Source organism: Alosa alosa, chromosome 14 (genome assembly GCF_017589495.1).
Source record: "Alosa alosa isolate M-15738 ecotype Scorff River chromosome 14, AALO_Geno_1.1, whole genome shotgun sequence".
Classification (NCBI taxonomy): domain Eukaryota; kingdom Metazoa; phylum Chordata; class Actinopteri; order Clupeiformes; family Clupeidae; genus Alosa; species Alosa alosa.
This window is the reverse complement of record NC_063202.1, coordinates 25,153,192-25,175,731: the sequence shown is the minus strand read 5'-3', so window position 1 is coordinate 25,175,731 and position 22,540 is coordinate 25,153,192. Positions and strand designations below refer to the sequence as shown.

The 22,540-nt window shown below is 38.5% G+C and overlaps 1 protein-coding gene across 12 annotated transcripts in view; it reads left to right on the top strand.

The window, feature by feature from the left end:
- Positions 1-21,698, top strand: part of neo1a (neogenin 1a) — a 96,662-nt gene extending 74,964 nt beyond the window's left edge. For 2 of the 12 annotated variants that reach the window (XM_048263436.1, XM_048263432.1), the window contains exons 17-29: positions 2,371-2,603; positions 2,971-3,109; positions 3,951-4,058; positions 4,299-4,493; positions 6,046-6,078; positions 6,655-6,714; positions 6,840-6,978; positions 8,036-8,274; positions 9,581-9,673; positions 13,491-13,658; positions 18,562-18,819; positions 18,949-19,073; positions 19,543-21,698. In XM_048263436.1, the coding sequence (XP_048119393.1) occupies positions 2,371-2,603; positions 2,971-3,109; positions 3,951-4,058; positions 4,299-4,493; positions 6,046-6,078; positions 6,655-6,714; positions 6,840-6,978; positions 8,036-8,274; positions 9,581-9,673; positions 13,491-13,658; positions 18,562-18,819; positions 18,949-19,073; positions 19,543-19,626 (1,874 nt within the window). In that variant the 3' untranslated portion in view covers positions 19,627-21,698. The other 10 variants (XM_048263441.1, XM_048263443.1, XM_048263438.1 and 7 more) reach the window with 6 other exon arrangements.
- The last annotated feature ends 842 nt before the right edge of the window (positions 21,699-22,540 follow it).

The window sequence follows — 22,540 nt, the reverse complement described above, 5'->3', positions numbered from 1 at the left end:
AATAGAATTTGACTGACTGTTGGGTATTTCGCTTAGCTGGTTAATTTTGCTGGCTAAGTAGTCAGCTAGCTAGTTCATCTGGCTACAAGGCTTAGTGTAACAAACGTGTTGTAATAGAAACAGTGGTGGTGTTGCAAGTTGTTTCACTGGTGTGAACCCCTTCAGTTTTTTAAACCTGTGTTGTAGCTAGTTGCTGGTTTATAGAATTGCATTGTCTTGTTGTGAATCTGTGGTGTAAATTGGCCTTCACTCTGCCTCATAAAAGTGACATGTTGTCCACGTACTGCAGGTTGATAAATGTGTGACTAGCATCTCTGAAAAAACGTTTACCAGTTATGTATGTATGCATCCTGCAGTTAATGGAGGTGTTTCACAGACTACAGATAATCCTGTAGTGAAAAGGTGTACTTACAATGTTTCTTCTTGCAGATACAGTGTTGGTAGTTTTTCATCAGTGTTCCTGAAATGTTTCTCAAATATGAATTTTTAATGGATTTATTTACAAAAATAATAATAAATAGGCCTTAACATTTGTGTGGTAAAGAATAACAATAATGTCAAATAATGTAGTGAAAGGTTGGCTACACAATTTTATCCACTAACCACAAGCTTCATGAGTAGTACTATTAGGCAAACTAACTTTTTCCCTCTTAGAGATGGCAAAGGATTAAGAAGTTATTTGCCCAAAGCCATTTGTGTCAATTCACTTTTCTCCATCAGATGTTCCTGGGAATGATTGTTTCTGTTCTTAATATTCCTTCCAAAACGGTCAAATAAATAGGGGATTTATTCTGTCAACTTTACCAGATAGCTCTACTCCTGCTTGCTTCCATTTCACAGTAGGGTAGTAGTCACAGTAGTCAGATTATTGAGACAGCTACTTGATATCTCTCACAATATATGCTTCAGAGCTGTTCCAGATTCCTACTGCTGTATTTTCTGCATTCTGTCTTCCAGCTTGTTTATTGGTAGTTCTTGTGAATTTTGTGTACACACCACTGGGATATACAGGTGGAAAAGTGAATCTTTCATATATTCTAGATTCATTACATATACAGTTCTGGAAAAAATAAGAGACCACTACCCATTTTTCTGATGTCATCCTGCGGTTTCTGAGTGACATTCGTATGAGTTGACATCACATTCAAAATTAAGAGACCACTGCAAATTATGATGAATATGATCGTCAATTTTTCTTCCATCAGAAAGGAACCTGTAGAGAACCTCAAGTTTATCCTATTGTAATGGCACCTACCACATATTTTGGGGAAACTTCCCTAAATTGATGGAAGTAGGGACATCCTTTACTTCACTGCATCACATTTTATCCACTAGAGGAACACCTATTTTGGCATTCCAAATGCATTCCACTGCATTCTGTACTGGAAATGACACCCTTTGGAACACTTTCATGTAGGGGCAGCTTAGAGGGCACTCCATAATGGCACCCTTTTCCAATGGAAGGGCACACATAAGGAATGACCACACATAAGTATAGACCATTTTAAGGGGCACCTTATAGGGTGTATTGCATACATCTTACTTTCTTCCACTCTCCTCGTCTCATCACAGTCGCAGTCGTGATAGCGTAAAACTTGAGGTTTTCTACCATCGCCAGCAGCAATTTCCAACTCCATACTTTACACCATTTCCTTGTTCTTTGAATATTCTACCTTTAATGCACAACGAAAATTGTGGTGTTATGGTTGTTTGATCTCAGAGGTCAGTGATTTTAAGACTGGGTTATGTCTCCAACCTTGCACCAGACTGAATTTACAATCTGAAAGAATATATTTCAAAAGAAAAAGCTGTGGGTAAAAAATTGCGTCAAAACTTGGTGAGGCAACTTTTAGGTGCTATGTGGCTCAACTCTTTAACCAACTTCAGTTGACATCAAAGAAGCTTCCACTATAGCCAGCTATTCTCTGTTGTTGGGCTTAAGTGCTGCTGACTCTATTTTCCTATGGACATTTGAAAGTCTTGCTTATTTCTCCTGGCATGTTTCATAGTTTACTCTCTTTATTGATCAAATGTCTTACATTCTACTTCCTAGATGACCAGTAGCAGTAGTGGAAAAACCTCTTGTAGACTGTAGAGTACATAATACAATTCTTTTATAACTGAAATAATAATTTTGACCAGATGATGGATCCCTAGATCTGCCTTGATGGTTTTAGTATATTCTGTACTAATGTAATATTTTCTCTCTCTCTTTTGATCCCAATCCTACCCCTGCAACCTCCTTCCCTTTTCTCACCTCATCCCTCATCCCTTCCCGTGTTTTGTTTAACTCTCTTAATTCATTTGTTGTCCCCGTCAACCATGCCTTTTTGTTTTGTTGCCACTGGACATTGTGCTAACTGCTTGCAGACCCCATAGACCCTGATGTTGATTTGTATGAATTGTTCCATGCTCCATACACTCCAGTCCCAGACCCTACCCCCATGCTGCCCCCAGTGGGAGTGCAGGCCTCCGTGCTCAGCCATGACACAGTCAAGGTCAGCTGGGCTGACAACTCGCTACCCAAGAATCAGAAGATCACAGATGCCCGTTATTATACAGTGCGCTGGAAAACTAACATACCAGCCAACACCAAGTTTAAGGTATGTGTAAGACTTTGGAAAAGCCACTATAAATCAAACTGGGCTATTTTTACATATTTTTTTAACTTTCTGTCTTTAACTGTACAACTGAAAAGAGTCCTTTGCATTTTCTTTCAATCATGCATTCATGTAGTGGCATGCAGTGTCCCCTCGGCATCCAGCATATCCAGATTGTCAAACTGTATATTATATGTTTTGGAAAAAATTTATAAAATGTTTTGAAAAAATACCAGTTATACGAATTTGTTGTAGTGACGGCATGTTTCCTTGACAATTTGCTACAAGAAATTACCCTTTGTGTTTGTATGTGCGTGTGTGCATACGTGCGTATGTGTGTGTGTGCGTCTACTGGGGTGTTGATTTGTAGATGGCCAACACTACTACCTTGAATCATATGGTTAGTGGACTGAAGCCCAACACACTATATGAGTTTTCGGTCATGGTAACTAAAGGACGGAGAAGCAGTACTTGGAGCATGACTGCCCATGGCACAACATTTGAGAGCAGTAAGTTTTACCAAAATGCCACCAAGGTGATTTGCATGAACACATTTTTGCAGTATTAACATGACGTCATCTGCGTTTTTAGTATGAGGACAGAGAGTCTAAAGGCCCTATCTTACACCAGACACATTGTGGTGCAAGGCACGGCACAAGTCTTGTTCCTATCTTACATCCAACGCAGTGATCATTATTTCACCAAGCACACAAGTTGACACGTTGTCAAATGAACTTTGCGCACTCAGGGGCGTGTTAATGAAAGAAATATGTGTGGTCAGGCGCATAATCACAAATCACTATTTTAACGTCACTAAAAACGATAATGCCACTGCCCAAGCAAAACCTGGTATAAATGATGGCAAAATCACAAAATGTAACAATTGGTGAGACCTTAGTAACACAGGCAACCAAGCAACTTTTGTCAATTCAGACACGCCTTAATCATTAGGGGTAGGAATCCCTTAGCACCTCACGATTCGATTCTAATTCAGAGGTCAACGATTCGATTCTAAAACGGTTATTGATGCATCGCGATGCACCAAATTCTTTTTTAGATATGTGTACATTTCCATACATGATTAAAAAAAAACAGATGAATTTCCTTCTCTAATAAGAAAAGGCTGCTCTTCGTCATAAATAGATATGACTTTCTATTAGCGTTGTCACTAAAATTGTTGTCACTAGTGACTAGTGGCTCACACCATAGTCAAAGTGTCTTTATGTTTAGGATGCAATTGAATCCACAATACTGAGACTGCTTTTGAAGGCTGACTGATCTAAAATGTAGTTTATAAAAAAAAGGTTAACATTGTTAACACAAAAGGTTAACACAAAATGTAATTTTCAGTTCCCAGCTCTTCCCCAAAAGATGTGACTGTTGTTAGCAAGGAGAGCCGGCCAAGAACCATCATAGTGAACTGGCAGCCTCCTTCTGAAGCCAATGGAAAAATTACAGGTATGCCATAATTTTAATCTGAATAGCGAACAGCCCAATGAACTAAAAGAAGGCAAAAGATTTCCATACATCATGTGCTTACATGGTTTACTCATGTGAAAGCTATTGTTAAGCTATGGGTAAAGTTTTGCCTTTATTTGACTTCTAACCCTTATCGTGCACATTTAAAGTGTGTAAGATATACTTGGCTGTGAGAGCTACAGGCATGAGTAAATATGACTGTCTGGTTCTGCCCTCCAGGGTACATAATCTACTACAGCACAGATGTCAACGCAGAGGTGCACAACTGGGTAATTGACCCTATAGTTGGCAACAGACTAACTCATCAGATCCAAGACCTCACGCTGGATACCACATACTTCTTCAAGATTCAGGCTCGCAACTCCAAGGGCATGGGCCCCATGTCAGAGGCTGTACAATTCCGTACACCTAAAGGTTTGTCCTTTTCTGAGATAATCTGAGTATTTCGCAGCATACATTCATTACTCCTGTTTCTTGTTCCATCTGGTTCTAATTTTCACTTTCCAGCTTGCGATCTACATGATTTAGTTTAATTTGGCAAAACTTGAAAATCAGACTAAGAGTGGGTAATATTTCAAAAAAAGTAATGTTTTCTAAGCTGCCAGCATAAGACACCGTTTGACATCTCACTTCTCTTGCCGCTCTCGTTCTCATACCAGCATGAAAATATGTCACTTCATCTTGGTTCCTGCTTGACAATGGTAAACCAAAGCCTGTCTGCTTAACTTTTGCATTGTTGTAATACAGTAGCAACGTGTATGGTAGTGTGGTATAAATTAATACTACGGATTGAAGACATCAAGAGAAAGAGAGTGATAGAAACTGAAACAGTAAAATTAAACTAGTATAACAATTTTAGGTAACTGAAGAGGATGACATTCCCGTGCACAGCCTTCCAGGTGCTGGTGAGGTGCAGTCATTAATTGATAGACAGGAGAGTGAAGGATCCCCGCACACTGGTGGGATTTCTTTTCTGATTTTATTTACTAGTGAACAACGCGTTTCGCCTATGCTTCATCAGGTTCACTCTCAAGACTTGAACCTGATGAAGCATAGGCGAAACGCATTGTTCACTAGTAAATAAAATCAGCAAAGAAATCCCACCAGTGTGTGGTGATCCTTCACTCTCCTGTCTATAATTTTAGGTAACCTAAAATTTAAATAGTTTTCATTCAGTGCTGTGTGCATACATATGAAAGCTCATGTGGCCCATACAGGGATCAAATAGAACACTGAAGTTAAGGTAAAGCTTCAGTTGATGTGCTGGAGAGCACCCGCCAAGTAGTAAGTTAGTAACCTAAATAACATTTATTTATATAGCTCATTTATCTATGCACAGAGTGCAACCCAAAGCGCTCCACACACAAGACATTGACACATCAGATAAAAGATGCCGGACAGAGCGGCTTACCCGTGACACCCAGACATACAAGACAGATAACAAACAAAATTAACAAATAATAAAATAAATAAGTAATAAGAAATGTAAAAAAAAGAAAATTCCATGTTAACTTAGTCCAATTGGTTGCATCTAAGTAAACCGGCTGAAAAATGTCCAAGGGCAATGATGATTGCGCACAGCTGTGTCTTTATAACAGACCAACCTGGAGGATATAACGTACTGGCAGTCTGTGCAAGTGCATGTGGAGCCTCAGCTGATGCTGTAGGAGCACCAGCCCGAATCTTGCGGGGCATAATACTTTCTACATGTCTATCTCTACATGTCCAGTTAGGGCTGAAGTGGAATTCATTCAAAGGAGTTCTGGGTTTGTTGGACCTCCTAATGCTGTAATGATTTAAATGCTAATGATTTAAAAGCATTTGATCGAATTCAGCAAAATCATAGTCACATTCCTCTAGCTCTCAATCCAGCTGTTGCATTCAGCTATGCAGTCTTTCAAAACTGACTCTAACCACTTTGATTGTTTTTCATCCTGCTAATGCTTCCCTATTATTTCCCTAATAGCTGAATCCTCAGACAAAATGCCTAATGACCAAGGTAATTTCTCCTCTTTTCTTTGTTTCATCTGTAAACCAAATATGCAGGGTTTTGTGCACAATCGAGGTCTGTGCACAATCTCGATGTACTAGCAAATATCTGTAATGTATGTCCATAAAGTCCATATCAACTTGAAATTGCTAGAAATTGGCAAACTGGGGCGGTACATCTTTGGATATTTAATAAGAAAACTGGAGATAGTAACTTGGAAATCATTGTGGATGGGAGAGAGGCCAGACGGATCTGCCAGAGCAAATTAAAATGTGCTCTAAGATGCGTCTGGTCTGCTGGCTATGAGATGCTGTAGGGCTGAAAATAAAAGTAGAATAGAGATGGGATATTGAGATATGGCCTAAACAGCGTGGTGACATGTATGACCTCATGTGGCTAAAATGGTTATAGCCTGGGCATGGTCTGGTCATACATGTTCTATGGACCCTGGGAATATATTAGTCATCATAAAAATCTGAGTCTATGGTGTCATGGCTGATATGAAATGTCCCATAAGAAATCATCATAATATTCAGTAAAATGCTTTAATTGTAACTGAATTATCCTTCTTATACTTCCTCACAGCTTCTGGCCTCCCAAAACCCGGTAGCCGACTACCACCTCCAGAAGGAAATGGAGTCGTTGGTAATGTCACTACGTTTTACATAATCATGCTAAAGCTCATCGTAATAATGTAATGTCATTTTCATAATGTTGTGTATTACATCATCAACATGCTCCTGATTATTTCGATTTTGATGTTTTGTCAGGGAAGACAGGCTTGTCTGGTGCCAGTGAGAACCACATTCTGGTAATCATCATAATAATCTCAGTGGGGGCCTTTACCATCATAGTGGTGGTGGTTGGAGCATTTCTATGCACTCGACGCACAACCTCTCAGCAGAAGAAGTAGGTGCACCATGTTTGCCTGCATGATTGTAGCATTGTCTACATTGCCGTTGCATGCAGTACTGTAACAAGTTATATTTTGTCCACTTGCACCCAATGTGAAACATGCCACATTGTTTTGTACCTCAGTTATTTGTTCATAGCTGAAATTCTGATATTAACTTAGGCCCAAAAAGCACCAAATTGGATACTGGAGTGTTATTTTGTAAAGTTCTTTGAACATGCAGCATACATGTCGTAAGAAGTAGGCCTACTGCCGACATCAAGCAATATGCTACTCGACCTTAATACAGCCCTCAGAAGTGCTTAGCAGAAAATGTGTGGAAGTCAATGGCAGAATGCGCGTAAGGGTTGCTCATACAGTATAAGAAACTCACAGATTTTGGAGTAGCTCCTCCCAAAGCACATAACTGCCTTCATGGCGGGTAAAAGACAGACTTAACTTGAGAGCAGAATGTGCATAGGGTGAAAAGCACTAATATGTGTGCTTTTTTGACTTGTGCACATGGGAGAATTTGCCCCTTCATGTTGATATAGTGTTTAAATTCAAAGTAGCCACACAAATAAACATCCTATGAGTTCTAATCTAACAGATTAAATGTAACATTACTAACCTTACTTGCCCCAGATCTCTTAATAATTCTCCTCATAGTAGAAAATCCCTTTCCTGTTTTTCTGTGATTTCTGATAGGTAGGTCTATTTGACAGACTATTTTAAAGTAGATTTTCCACACAAATAATGTACATGAATGATGTTTGTAGACGTTGAGAATACAGTTTTACGCAATTATCACTGAAATGAAAGATTAGTTCACACTCACAGTTGATGTGCTATGGACTGTCAGAAATATGTAGTTTAATTTGTAACAAAATCTCATGAGCAGACTGAAAGAGAGGGAAAGACGAGGATACCTATTATCCTCAGACTGTCACAAATGGTGTATCATTAAAACTTGTTGTTTGAAAGTTCTAGTTGTTTCATGAAAACTGACTAATTCAAGAAAAAAGTGACTAATTCATGTAAATCAGTCATTAACTAGTCTACTACACATCATAGGAAACGAGCTGCAATTAAGTCCACCAATGGGTCACACAAGTACAAAGGCAACTCCAAGGATTTAAAGCCACCAGATCTGTGGATACACCACGAGCGGCTAGAGCTTAAGCCTATGGACAAGTCTCCTGACCCCAACCCAGTCATGACGGACACTCCTATTCCACGTACGTCTCAGGATATCACTCCTGTTGACAGCACCTTGGACAATCCAGTGCTTCAGAGACGTAATTCATATCGTGGTAAGTTCGTACTTTCCCTCACCAACAGCTCACCAACAGGTTAGTTAGGCAACATCTTTATTGTCTTTTTTCTGTGTCCAGTTTTATAGACCATTGCCTTGGCATACGTTGCTGATTATTTTTTAACATCATTAGTCCTTTTGTATGATATGGCTTTGTTTTGCAAAGTAGGAATAGATGTAAACTATTACAGTAGCCCAAAGTTAGTGTTGACTAATTGTCCAATGGAAAATCAACTTGAGATGTTAAATGTAAAAAGGCAACAAAATTTGGCAGACATTTTTATCTAATGCAAGGCAAGCATATTGCCATCTCTTTAAACAAAGGAATCACAATGTCCAGTTTTCCTGAAACTCATAGTCAACCTTTTTATTGCTCTGGAAAGAGACATTTTGATTGCATATGCAGGTAAGTGACTGCTATAACTCTGCTCTGATGAAGACATTTTGTCGCGACAAGCAAGCCCATTTAAATGAAAGGCTTTTTCACTATACAAAGCAGTGTGCCTTTGAAGTTTTTTGGTTAGACTTGGCACCCTTGTGGCTCCGAAGTTTAATAAGTCAAACCAACCCTTCTAATATGTGACAGCTATAACTGTTGGTTCCCTGGTAAGGATTAGCTCTTTTGATCATTTTGGTTGGCTGACCCAATTGCAGATTGATGCAATTGATGTGAGTCTATGCAACAGCAATCCCAGCGCTAACGTTAACTGAGTGTTCTTGAGAAACTCAAAACTGATGCGTCAAGACAAAATTACGGTGATAAAAATGTTAAAATGTCATACAAACCAATCAAGGCCAGGAGATATGATGCATTTTGGGTTTGGAACATGCATAGTGTTTTTAAACTGTGTATAAATGTAATCATACTTCAGCATAATACTATATAAGTAATTTTAAAATTATTTTCAATGAATGATGAACAATTAGCTAATGTGATCAGGTTTTCCTTTCAAAGTGAGTATCAGTTTAATTCTTGATGTTATTATAAGAAAACAGCAAATATGCACAAAACAGGGAAACCTTGCTGTAGGGACATCCAGTATCCTATATGCTTATTAAGCATATTTTTTATCTTCTCCTAATATCTCCTAATATTTGCAATCATATAGATTTCCCAGTCCACTATATTAAATTCAGTGTCAACTCAGATGGCAGATTTGGCCAAGCAGGGTTTGCTAGAACTGTTTGTTGATTGTTTGTTGACTGATTGTTCATTTTTGGTTGGTTGTTCATGTGTTCCTGATATTCTACCAGAAGGAAGACTGGCTTAATATGAGTTAAAATGTTTTTTTACTGCTTCACAGGCCATGAGTCAGAAGACAACATGTCTACATTGGCAGGCCGTCGGGGAATGAGGCCTAAGATGATGATGCCTTTTGACACTCAGCCTCCTCAGCGTAAGTGCTTACAGGACAGGAAAACCCATGTCTCTGTAGCTATTCAGGCTATGCATTAAACTGTTCTGTGGTCTGGGATGGCACACCTTAACGCAGTGGTCCCCAAACTACGGCCCGCCACCTCATTTTGGGTGGCCCCCCAAAACATATCTGTGGTATATAGCATCTGGCCCGCAGAAGAGTATGACATCGCCAAACTGTAACCTCCATAATTTCCCCCATTCATTCTCTATGGCGAGTCTTAACAGTACACATGTAATACTCTTTTTGTCCACTGGTGGTTGTTTTGGCGCTGTTTCGCGTTTACCATTGAAAACGGAATGAAATGTAGGCTTACAAACAATGTAAAGAGGCCTATGCTGACTGAATCAGTGCTCAAAGTATTCTAAAAGTTTATCAATTAATTGTTAATAACTAAGTAACTTTTATTCAAGTCATATTTCTGGGACTTCCTGGGATAATTATTTCTATTTTTTATTCACTCGTTCAAATGTTCATCCAAATTCACACTTCACAAAGTTCTCATCAGGTGAGTGAAAGTTAGAATGGTGGTCATTTCAGATGTTTTTGCCAGCACTTCATAAAACTTGGTTATTAAATTATTTGTAGGATATTGCTTGTTCACAACTTGAGCTGTGTATGCAAAGACTCAGAGTTAACACATTTTAGATAAAATATACTTTTGGGACTCCCTGCTAATACTTTTGGGAATGCTAAAGTCTTTTTAATTAGTATTATTTCATTTGAGCTACATTTGACATGGCATGATGGAAATATAAACACCGTTAACAATGGTATTAAATTGCAGTAGCCTATGATTAAATGTTTGTTGTTCACAGCACTAAGCTATTTAAGGTTACTGATATACTCCGAGTCTCTGGCCCTCTCTTAGAGCCAGGCATAGTGAGCTGACCCTCGGAAGAAAAAGTTTGGGGACCACTGCCTTAACGCTTTGAATGCCGCGCTGTTTTCGGAAGCTTTGGCCCAGAGTGCCAGCAATCTTGATAATTGTTGACAATATTTGTAGAGCCACAGCGCATTCTATGTTGTAGCTATGGACACATACTATGGCTCGTTTGAAAGGTGAGACTTTAAGCTCTCAGTGGGAACACACCGTTTATTTCTACATGCCTCTGTTCCTGAGATATCCCAATCTAAACAGTGGCTAGTTTTCAGCAAAATCCCTGTTTTTTTTCCTTCTAGAAATGGGAGATATAGCATCTTTTATGAAATATGTGCTGTTTGAGCCAGTTACTCTTCTGACACTTACACTTACATTTCTGCGTCAAAAGACTTGTGTAAGATAAATAGTTTTTCTGTTCACAAAACCACCTTTCTACTGCTGTCGGGCTACATAATTCCTCCTCTTGGTCGGTAACTTCTGTGTCGCTATAACCGACATAAAGATTGTGCTTTTTCATGAGTTTTCGATCGTCATCTATTTTAGTTCTATTCATCATAGAGTTCCCAAAATCGCACATAAGGTGTGTTAGAGTGTCTATTTTCGTAATTAAAAAAAAAGCTAAAAACACAATATTGCGTTTTTGGCACTCAAAGTTTTAATGAAAGAAAATTTTCCGACAGTCTCCTAGAAGGCTTTGCCAATTGTGGTACAAACGCTTTTTAATCTATTCAGTTATACTTTTTTTTAATCGATTCAGTTATAGTTCATTTTAATAACATTTAACTTTTATTTCTTAATATTCAGTTAAATTAATAGTGAGGGTGGACCAATATCTGCAAATCTGACTTTGCTATCTGTGATGTATATGTGTACATAGTGAGTTAAAAATAACAATTAAATAATTAATTTAATTTATTATTAACTGTACAAATAATACAGGTATGAGGCCTACTGTTGCTTTACTAGGCTATTGGTTACACACTGTGCAGTAGCCCTATGATTGGCTTATGGATGTCTTGATTAGAATGAGCTCCATTTTATTGACGAATTCTCAAAAATGCTTTTATCAGTGCAAAAGACATTTTTTGTGAAGGGTGACAAGACTTTTAAGTGTCAGTTTGACCGTATCCACTCCCCGCAGCATTTTGGTGATATTTTGATTTTGGGGAAACCAATTGTTGTTTCAATTGTGTTGAACTATTGAAATAGTTTTCCCAAAAAAACTCCAAAAGTGTGTGTGTTTTTTTAAATTTTAAAATTTCTAAAGGGGTGATGAGACTTTTGTCAGTGACTGTAGGTTGGGTAGTGCACTCCTAGTGGTACATTAAGCTGATCTCACTACTCTCTTTAGGGCTTTGTGGTCTTGGTGAGTGCTGTTTTCATACCAAGCTGTTATATTCCCAGTAATAATACCATCAATGGTAGCTCTGTAAAAGTTCTTAAGTAATTGCTGGTAGCCTAAAGTACTTCAGGCGTCTGAGGTGAAAAAGACGGTACCCTTTCTCTCTCTCTCTCTACTCTTCACCAGAGAGTCGTTGATCTGGAGTGGTTAGTAAACCTTCTGCTGATCACGCCTGAAATCTAAAAACATCTCCTTAGTCTTGGTAACATTTAGGAGTAGGTTGATGTCTTGGCACCAGTTTGAAAGTCTGTTTACCTCATTCAAGTAAGCCTGCTCATTGTTCTTAGAAATGAGGCCAACTACTGCTGTGTCATCAGCAAACTTGACAATGATGTTGGAGTCATGTAATGCCGTACAGTCATGTGTGTTAGGAAATACAACAGTGGACTTAAAATACAGCCCTGTGGGGCTCCTGTGTTGAGGGTAAGGGACGAAGAGGTGTGGCTACCCACCCTCACCACCTGGGGTCTACCAGTCAAGAACAATTGAAAATCCATTTACACAGAGATGAATGCAGTCCAAGATCTTCCAGCTTAATGATGAGTGTAACAGGTTTGATTGTATTAAATGCCTGTTATCAAGGTGGGCTAATGCAGTGTGCAGTATAAAATTAATGGCATCATCAGTAGATCTATTAGACAGATAGGCAAACTGCAGGAGATCTAGATTTTGGGGCAATGAGGTGCAAATGTAGTTTTTGACTAATTTCTCAAAGCACTTCATAGCTATGTCAGTGCAACAGGGCGGTAGTCATTCAGGCCAGCAGGATAATAAATAATAGTTTCAAATAGGGCTGTCAGCGTTAACGTGTTAATCGCTGTTTAATTTCTGTTAATCACGTGCCGCCAAAGATTTTTTAATTTTACACCATCACTTGTTCTGTTATCAACGATTCTCTTTTTCTGCTACTATTTTGACCCTTTGATGCACCGTAAAAAAAATAATACAATTTTAATCGTGATAAAATATGCGATTAATCGCGATTAACTATAGAAATTCAGCGATTAATCATGATTAAGAAAAAACTAACCGTTTGACAGCCCTAGTTTCAAATAATATTTATAACTTATTGTTCACTCATGGCTCGTGGAGGCATGAAGATTCTTAGAGGTTGTGAATGACATTGTGTATGACATTGTGTTTATGATGAAGTTTTGCATCTTTGGCTCTTCATTTATGTCAATGTCTGTGTTACTGTTATAAACGTATAAACGTACACCGGCGACCCGGGTTCGATTCCCGCCCCGTGGTCCTTTCCGGATCCCACTCTCTCTCCCACTCACTTCCTGTCATTCTCAACTATCCTGTCAGATTAAAGGCATAAAAGCCCCAAAAAAATATACTTAAAATAAAAGGTGTTTTTTAACTAACTAATAAGTATTTTTCATGTGAGGGCCTGCAGATAACTAATCATTTAACATCTCTGCAAAAGTGTATTGGTTGTCTGTTAGAGTTTGAGTCTTTATGATATAATCATAGTTTGTGTGTTGTTTTGTGTTGTCTGTCTACAGCTGTGATCAGTGCCCATCCCATCCATTCCCTTGATAACCATTATCACCATTATCACCTGGATACCCTGGCCTCACCCACTCATGGCCACCTGCATCACCAACACAGCCCTCGGTCCATCACCACCCCCATCTCTCATCTAGACGGGTCCAATTCCACAGGTGAGACAGGTCAGCAACCAACTGAACGTCATGAGCAGTAACCACAGTTTGAAAACGTGCAACTAGTGAGTTCAAAGTTTTTGAAGATTGGCTGTAGGCTGCTTAATATTATGCAATAAACAATAAATAGTTTTCATATTAACGAGCTTGAATTTAAAGTAATAGCAGCATTATTCAGTGTCAGAATACAATCGCGGAGTATGAAGAATGATAATTAATAAGGTTTGTCTTTATATTTGTTAGCTAAGTAGGACCAAAATATACACTATTGCTCACTATCGTTATACAATCAACTGCTACAGATTGGTTTAAGGAATATTTCTTACCATAAGGTATACTGTACTGTTACGACGTGGTTCAGGCCTTTCGCGTCTAGGGGTTGGATATTAACTAAAAGCCCCCCGCAACTCGCAACAAAACCAGAACACAAACCCAGAAAGACCTAACAGCTATCCTACACACTAGCTCTACATGTGGTGCACAAACTTGGAAGTAGGTCCTAACTGTAATGTGTGGGTGTGTTTATGTCAGCTTGGCAGGAACATCAGATAGCTGTGGCATCCTAACGCTCCCTGCCCAATAGTTCTACGACCAGCCCAAGCCTTGGTGTTTCGTATACAGTTCAGATTTTATTATCTTTAGTGATGGTTAGTCCAAATCAAATCCAAAACGTCACAGTCTCTCTCTGTGTGCCCATATTATGACTATTTTTCCACAAGTTAAAAATAGGACCAGTAACTTTATTTTTTATTCACGTTTGTTTAAAGATTTAGTAAGTATAAGCCCCACTTTGATGCAGCTCCATAGGTTTCCATCATATCTAAACAGTCATCTTTTGCGATAAAAAGGGGGCCTGTATGTGCAGCACATACAGACTGAAAGCAGGATACATTCAGAAATCCGGATCTCACTCAAAGCAGCATGAATGGTTTTTTTTTTTCTCAAAGTTTGTATGCGTGTGGAAGTGCCAGAGACACAAAATAACAGAATACTAGAAAAAGTGATTTTTTTTTTTCATAATATGGGCACTTTAACAACCACTTTTAATTAAATGTCTAAGGAAATTTAAGAACTACACTTTTTGTCTGTTTGCCTTTGTACACAACAGGAACTTTGAGATGACTTAACATTTTGTTTGTAGCCCAATTATTACATGAGCATAAAGTAATGAAACGGACAGCATTGCTATTTAGTTACGAGCTACTGATTTTTTTATTTTTTTATTGACAAACTAGAAGCTCATGATATCAGGAAGCATTAAGAAAAAGAATCAGCATTGCTTTCATCTTTATTCTTCTCATCTGTCCAGAAAGCATTTGTCGTGTAACAGTAGTCAGCCGCTGCAGCCTTCTTGTGCAGTTTTACGTTCAGAAAATTTAAACAGAAGCTGAATTATTTGTATAAAATCTTTTTTTTTAAAAATGGTGCTTCTGCTGCCTTGGTCAAGTTAGCATGTACATCAGTCATGGTTCCTACGCACAGGGAAAATACCCTACCCCAAAGTAGGAGCTCAAATAGTTATAACTGCAGTCAGAGGAACTCCATAATCGCCAGTTCCATGCTGTCTGAATGCGGGAAAAAAGGGGTTCTATGAACTGCAAAAAGTTCATACAGTGTGAAAGGGCCTAATAACATTTACAGTTATTTTATAAGTTAATATATGAGCGCAGCCAAGCCAAATCCAGCCAAGTTGATGAATTATAACATAAGGGGTAATGGATCATAACATCAGTTTTTCGACACTGGTAAGGCTAAAATATACATTTGATACATTTGTTGTTTGGCATCACATATGACCTAACAACAACAACTACCATCAAAAAACAACAACAACTAACATCTGCTTGGCTATCTAGCTATGTTATAAACTTACAGTATATTATCTACTGTTGCAGTAGGCAGAGAAAGCTCGCTCTTATTGCCAGGGATATATAGTGTTGGTGTACACTGCGTTGTGAACAAATCTTGGCTTCAGTGTGATGCCGGCTCTACTGTATGTTACTGAAAGTGGAACATCAAGCAGAATTCAAAACCCATTTCATTCACTGGACCAAATTAATTTCAGAATAGAACAGAACAGAAGAAGTAGCAGCCCACAACAAAAACAATATATCATCCTTTACAGAAAACCTTGAATCTGATTATAATCTTTCTACAGAATCCAACGATAACCTAAGACCCTAAAACCAGACACATTTGTCATTTTTGTCTGTATGCTTGACTAGTCTTGTCTTGTCTTGTCTTGTCATCATCCTGGCATGTTTGTCTATATGTCCATCCTGGCATCCGTCTCGTCCTGTCATGTCATATGCTGTCACCTTATGGTGGTGGTGGGTTTCTGACCCAGAGTCTTAAATATAATGCCGGCTCCTGTACTGTCACTTCCCTAACACTCATGTGAATATTGCATATTCATTTTGAGACGTGCACGGCAGACACACCAAACAGACGTAGGATATGCGTGGCAGCTATGATACGTATGCCTTGTTTAACCTCCCAAGTTTGTGTTTTTGTTGTTTGTTTTTACCTACACATGCTTTGTAACCTTCTATTTGATGGGAAATTTTGACGGTGTGCAATTCTCCAGTCTTTAGATATTGGCCCAAATCGCTTTGGATGAGGGTCATTCCGTTTACTTTCACCTAAGTTCTGAAAATCTTCCCACCTGACACATTAAAAAGTTGAATGGAAACACAGCTACTGTGAAAGGGACAGAGTGAGGTCAAAAGCTTAATAATGAGTCATTCCGTCTCCTTTCACCCAATGCCTCCCACCTGATCATCTCAGAATTTCCTGGAAAAATTCTAGTAAAAAGATACACTTCTTAATAAGAATATTTTTTTTGGTATCATTTTTAAACAGCAATATCTAAAAATCTAAAAATAAAAAAGCACATCTTTGCCAACTTCAGAGCCATATTCCAAAAAACAGGTATCAGATCTAAACTTACTTTTTTTGAAAGATCAAATTCTTGTTGAAATCATACAAGAATGAAAGTGACAAAATGAGGCTGAACACCCTCCCAATTTTTTTATATGATTTTAACAAGACTTTGATCATTCAGATGTGCGAAGATGTGTTTTTTCCATTTTTGAGCCTTAAAGCTGCAGTTCTGCAAGTTTGACAGATTGTGGGGACTTTTTTTTTTTTTCAAAATTTTGAATGTTTACAACTCTCATGCCCCTCCCCCACTACCAGCGAGCACCCTCTCATCGAGTTTGAGCTCGTCTGTGCGCATCAGACTGTGATTGACAGTCAGATCTCACACAGCCCTGCTCTGATTGGACCAGAAGAACCGGGATCTGTGGATTTTTTTTAAAACAAATAACAGGCTCTAAGTGGAGGTAGAAGTGCGTTTTTTTTTTTTTTTTAGTTTTTTTTTAACCGGCTTGTTTATGTTGTTCTCTGTCGGAGCATAGTGTCGGTGTCAGTGAATATAATCAAAAAATGAAATTGTGTACAGTGTTTAACCTGGTACAGTACCAGAGATGCTTACTGTAAAATCTAAGTCTTCTATCTGCAAAACTGGGGGCTCAACAACTCTTCAAATGTGCTATTTTATTTCACCAAGCAAATTTTTGGAAAAAGTTTAACCTACTGTACCGTTCTAGGTTATACTTGAGCTACACCCCTGACATTCCATGTCTGGATGCTATTAGTAACAGATATTGACTGTAGAACATTTGATGGCTACAGGTGAGTTTTTCAGATATTGCTGTTTAAAAATGGCTTTGATTATGATGAATATGATGCCAAAATCCTAATCCCTCATACCCCTCATTCAATATTTTTGAATGTGAAAACTATTAACAGTAGAGACTTAATATTTTGGATTTTTCTTATTAACAAGTGTATCTTTTTACTATAATTTTTCAGGAAATTCTGAGATGATCAGGTGGGAGGCATTGGGTGAAAGGAGACGGAATGACTCATTATTAGCTTTTGACCTCACTCTGTCCCTTTCACAGTAGCTGTGTTTCCATTCAACTTTTTAATGTGCAAAAGGAATTGCTATTTGAAGAACTTCCATACCATTCAGTTGTATTTGGCCTTAAATTTTATTTTGGAATCTGACACAAACTACTGAGCTCCAGGCCTTGTTGACCTCATAGCTACAACCACACCACCAACAGCTCTATCAACAACTCGTATTTCTCATTTAATTGTTTTCTCTTGCACTATGCTCCTGGCAGGCAATTTGACATACAGTTAAGAACAAAATTATTCATACCCCTGGCAAATATTGATTTAAATGTTGATTTTCTCTTGACCAAAGTGTTTGTTCTGACTGAAAATGGCATTGCCACATGGATAAAGGTTGCAAGACAATGTGGTAGAAACAATTATGATATAAGAATAATTTTGTTCTTAACTGTCCTAAACAAGCCTTATCACATGAATGCAGAGATGATTGAAACACACTGCATGGTACACCTTTAGTTTATATTTAAATAATCAATTAATCAATACTCAATAGGCCCTTCTGCTGATTTTTGGAAGTGACCACATACAAGAAGTATGCACGCAGGTTTGATCTTCGGAGTCCACACATAAAGCTCCTGGAAGCAACCCATGACATAGAATTGATAGTTTTTTTTTATTAGGAGTAACAAAGATTCTTGTTTTTTTTTTTTTTATTATTATTGTTATGTAATTTGTGAGCTTTTGTAGCCGTTATTGATGGGACAGTGAAGAGTAAACAGGAAATTAGTGGGAGAGAGATGGGGAGTGGGATCAAGAAATCTTGATCCTGGGCACTGGAGCCATATCTGTTGTGATAATTCGACACTGATAGAACTGTTATTCAGCACCTGGAGTGTTGTATACTTTGAACAAGTATTTGAAGGCATGTTCATTTCAAACTCAACCTAAAAGGCTTATGAGTGATTTCAGATCTTCTAAAACTCTGCAGAGTCAGTGAGCCGCAACATTGCCAGTACGGAGCTGCTCCCCGCAGCCTCTGCACAACCTATCTACTCAGTGGAACCCTCTGAGACAGATGTCAGCTACCACAGTTCAGCTGCTGAAGATGAGCCAAATACGTACCCACCCACTGCCCATGTGCGACCAACACACCCACTCAAGAGTTTTGCTGTGCCAGCCATAACTCCTCACAACGCTAACTTTGAGTCACCAGCTTTGCCTAGCACCCCTCTACTTGCGCAAACAGGTGATGTCCTCCTACCTATTGTGGATATGTTACTCACTTTGATCAACTGACATTGAATTTAAATTATCCATCTAATGTCTCACATTGCTGTATTTTCACATTGCTGTATTTTCACATTGCTGTTAGCAGGGCCTCATTCGGTTAAGACTGCTTCCATTGGCACACTAGGAAGAACCCGACCCCCCATGGCTGTTACAGTGCCCAGTGCCCCAGATGTGCCAGAGAGCAGCAAGATGTTGGAGGATCCAGAAAATGTGAGTATGCATCCTACTTTCCATTATTCAAATCATACCTAGAACAAAGAATATTGTAGATTCCAAAATATGCTGATATGTTTTCAGTGTTGCATTATCTATTGCATACCTCTTATGTTAAATATATTTCTTTTTTGTCATCTTCTGGTTTCAATTCCTTCTTATTTCATGGCTGTCATTGGCTGCATGTTTCCATTGCAATGCTATGCTAAAAACTGTAACACATTCAACAATACTTCACACTGCATATGTTATAAAAACCTAAACTTGTATTGGCTGCTTCCATATGCTTGTGCTCTTCAGTGCCATTGACTTTTTCCAGTCGTGTACTCCACAGCCTATAGAGTCCCAGCACTCTTCCCTTCGTTAAAATGCATCCCTCAAACACCCAACCCCCTGCATGAACTCCTTGGCTTAGGCTGACTACCCCTCTTTACAGTAACACCACACCCGCCTTTATGTTCTACAGAGCTACAAGACAGATGTGCTGACAGAGGAGATGGCTCATCTGGAGGGCCTTATGAAAGACCTAAATGCCATCACTACCACCTGAGCACAGCACCTTTGTAACTCCAGTGAAGTCTCATACACTACAGACTCATAAATAGGATGACCTTTAAAATGAACACAAGAACATCAAAAGAAAAAAAAAACAGAAAATAAACTTAACATTCTGGCTAACCTTGCTTAGTCTCAGGAAGGAGATGGCCATGTTATCAACTGTTTGCTTTTTTAAACTAAAGGGGAAGGTGCCAACATTCTCAGAGGACCGTAATATCAGTTCAAGCAAGAAGATTTCAATACTTTTTTCTTATCCTCAGCAAGAAGATTTTTTCTTCAATTTGATTGCTATGGAGTCAGCTGTAAAAGACAATTTTCTCATGCTAGAAGAAAAAGGAAAATGACAGCATTTTATTTTTCATGTTGGTGCTTTGAACATTCAAGTGTTTTCCCTGCAATTTCATATGTATATTGCTCATATTCTCCATGTTCATGTAATTTGTTTTTGTTCTTTTTGTATGCAGCATTTGTTTCCTTTTTTTGGTATGTCATATATTGTGCCATGTCTTAGTTATTTTCTGAAATGTGTATTGTGATATACAAATAACCTATAGATTTGTATATAAGTTAAACCTCCTTTGTGCTGTTACTCTTATTTTCAGCATTGTCTGTGCGAGAGTATTCACACTCCAGTTCGCTCCATTTGGGATGTGCTGTGTTTTTTTCAATGTGTGTGCCCACATCCTTCCACCAAGATGCATCATAGACCTTTTGTGTGACCCTTTTCAAAGATGGCCTTATTATTTTTCTTATATTTAAAATGTTTTTGTATCAAGTTGTCATGGAACATATGATGTTCTTTCATTAAGAGGTACTACATAATACTGTGACTCCTGATGGATTAGTCCTGAATTCCCAAAATGCTGTCTAATTTGTCAATCACACAGACCTAACACAGGTGTGGTGGTCGCAAGTCATATCAGAATCGTATCTTCCTGTTGACCAACAGTCAGGCTTGTTCAGGCAGCCAGTCTATCAACCAAACTTACCTACTGCCTGCTCCATGTAATTGTAGTTGGAAAGTAGAAATTTAGAGATTTAATTTTCTTAACAACTGAAAATATTGTGCACTGTCTGAGATTCTCCCCACTCACGTTATCAGAATGAAGTTCTTTTCGCATCAGTGCACTTTTGGAGTACATAGAATTAACAAAAGTGTAACGAGTCCTAATTCAGCTTTTTTAAACATGTCATTTTATATGAAGAAAATACTATGTTCTTGAATTTAAAAAAGAAAGTCTGCGTGAATGGAAGAAGAAGATTATGTTCCCTTGGGACAGTGTTTTTTACATACCTGTTGCCCAAAGAAGAAATGTCATCACAATCATTTTGTTCTACTTTTTCATGTCTCATGTACAACTTATTGAATGTCAAGGTGATTGTAACAAGTTGGGTTTCAAGGAACATATAAAATGCCCAGCCAGGATGGGTCAAAAAGAAGAAAAAAAACATGTTTGGTAGCCTGTTGAGTTGTAGATGGTCATACTCTTATTGCACTTTTTCCGATTTTTTAAAAAAAAGAAAGCATTTCTTACATATCCCGTTTGGAATGAACTAGCTCTCTTTGTGTAATGTAGTGTCATAGCTTAGCTGTTGGCAGCTGGTGTTGTTTCTTTGTATATTTGCCTCTGAAATGGAATTTAGCAACCACTTTACACGTGTTGCAGCAGAGTACTTCTACGCTTATTTCTGTACAAAATCTCCTTTGCTGTCTGTAGAATGTACTGTGGGATTTTTAAGCACAGAAAAAAATCTGAAAACAGTACGAACTAGTTTGTTTGCTTGATCTCCCAAAACATTCTTGATACAACTGTCATATGCCATTATGAAATCAACTGTGTGTACAGTATGTAGCTCTGGGTTTATATGATCCATATGCCAAGTTTGTACTCAGAGGGATCATCCTCAAAGGGTCAACCTCAAAGTTACCACAGCAAAGCCTGAAATAAGCAGAGGATGGCCTTTTTAGAGATATCCATTGAAGTTCTCAAAAGTGCAGTCATTGGTTGTTATCCATCACACTTTTTGTTGAATTCAGTGAAATTATCCTCGTGTTTATCTGTCTTCCTAGTGTCTGTGTGCTTTTTAAAAGGCTCTGGTGGTCAGGCACAGTCCTTGCTCTCTGAATTATAAAGAGCCATGCACTATTTCAGCCTATCAACATGTTACTTCAGGAGTACGGAAGGGAGGGGTGTAATTTGGCTGTTGGACTCAGATATTAACCCTGGCCAAGAGCGCCCCATTAAGACTATTGCTGGACTTTGGTGCTAATAGGTTGAGACTTGTGGAGTCTTTCGCCTTTAGGCATGGTGATTTGCAGGGTGTTGACAAATATTGCTGCATAATTGGCATGCTGCTCTAGGATGATGTAACATTTTATGATTTTCTGAAATTGAAACATGGGTATTGGAATGTTACAAATTACAAAAGAATGTCCTGAGGGAGGAAAGAGGAGCCTCAATGATCTGTTCACTGCAGTCTGTTCCTGTCCTGTTTTGTGGGCAGCTGTGAACCAGACTGTACTGGATAAGTATACATAGGACAGATGACTGCAGAGTAAACTGGATTAGCAGCTCTTGTTACACATTCTGCTTTAGGTCATGAGAAATAATATTTCCCAAGAATGTGCATCTTCCTGATCCTCAGTTTGTTCAGCTCCAATTTGCTCTAATTGCATATGGAAGACTGAAAGACTTGTGTTATGGTGGAGGCTTGTCACCATCTTGGGTGAACTCAATGACTGTAGTGTCATCAGCAAATTAATGAGTTTTACAGAAGTGTCTATGGAGATGCAGTCATAAGTGTAGAGAATGGGTTTTAAATTGGTCCCAAGGAACATCACCTCGATAAAGGAAGCAACCTCAGGGCCATCACCGAATAACAAAGTGCTAATCACTTTGAAACTA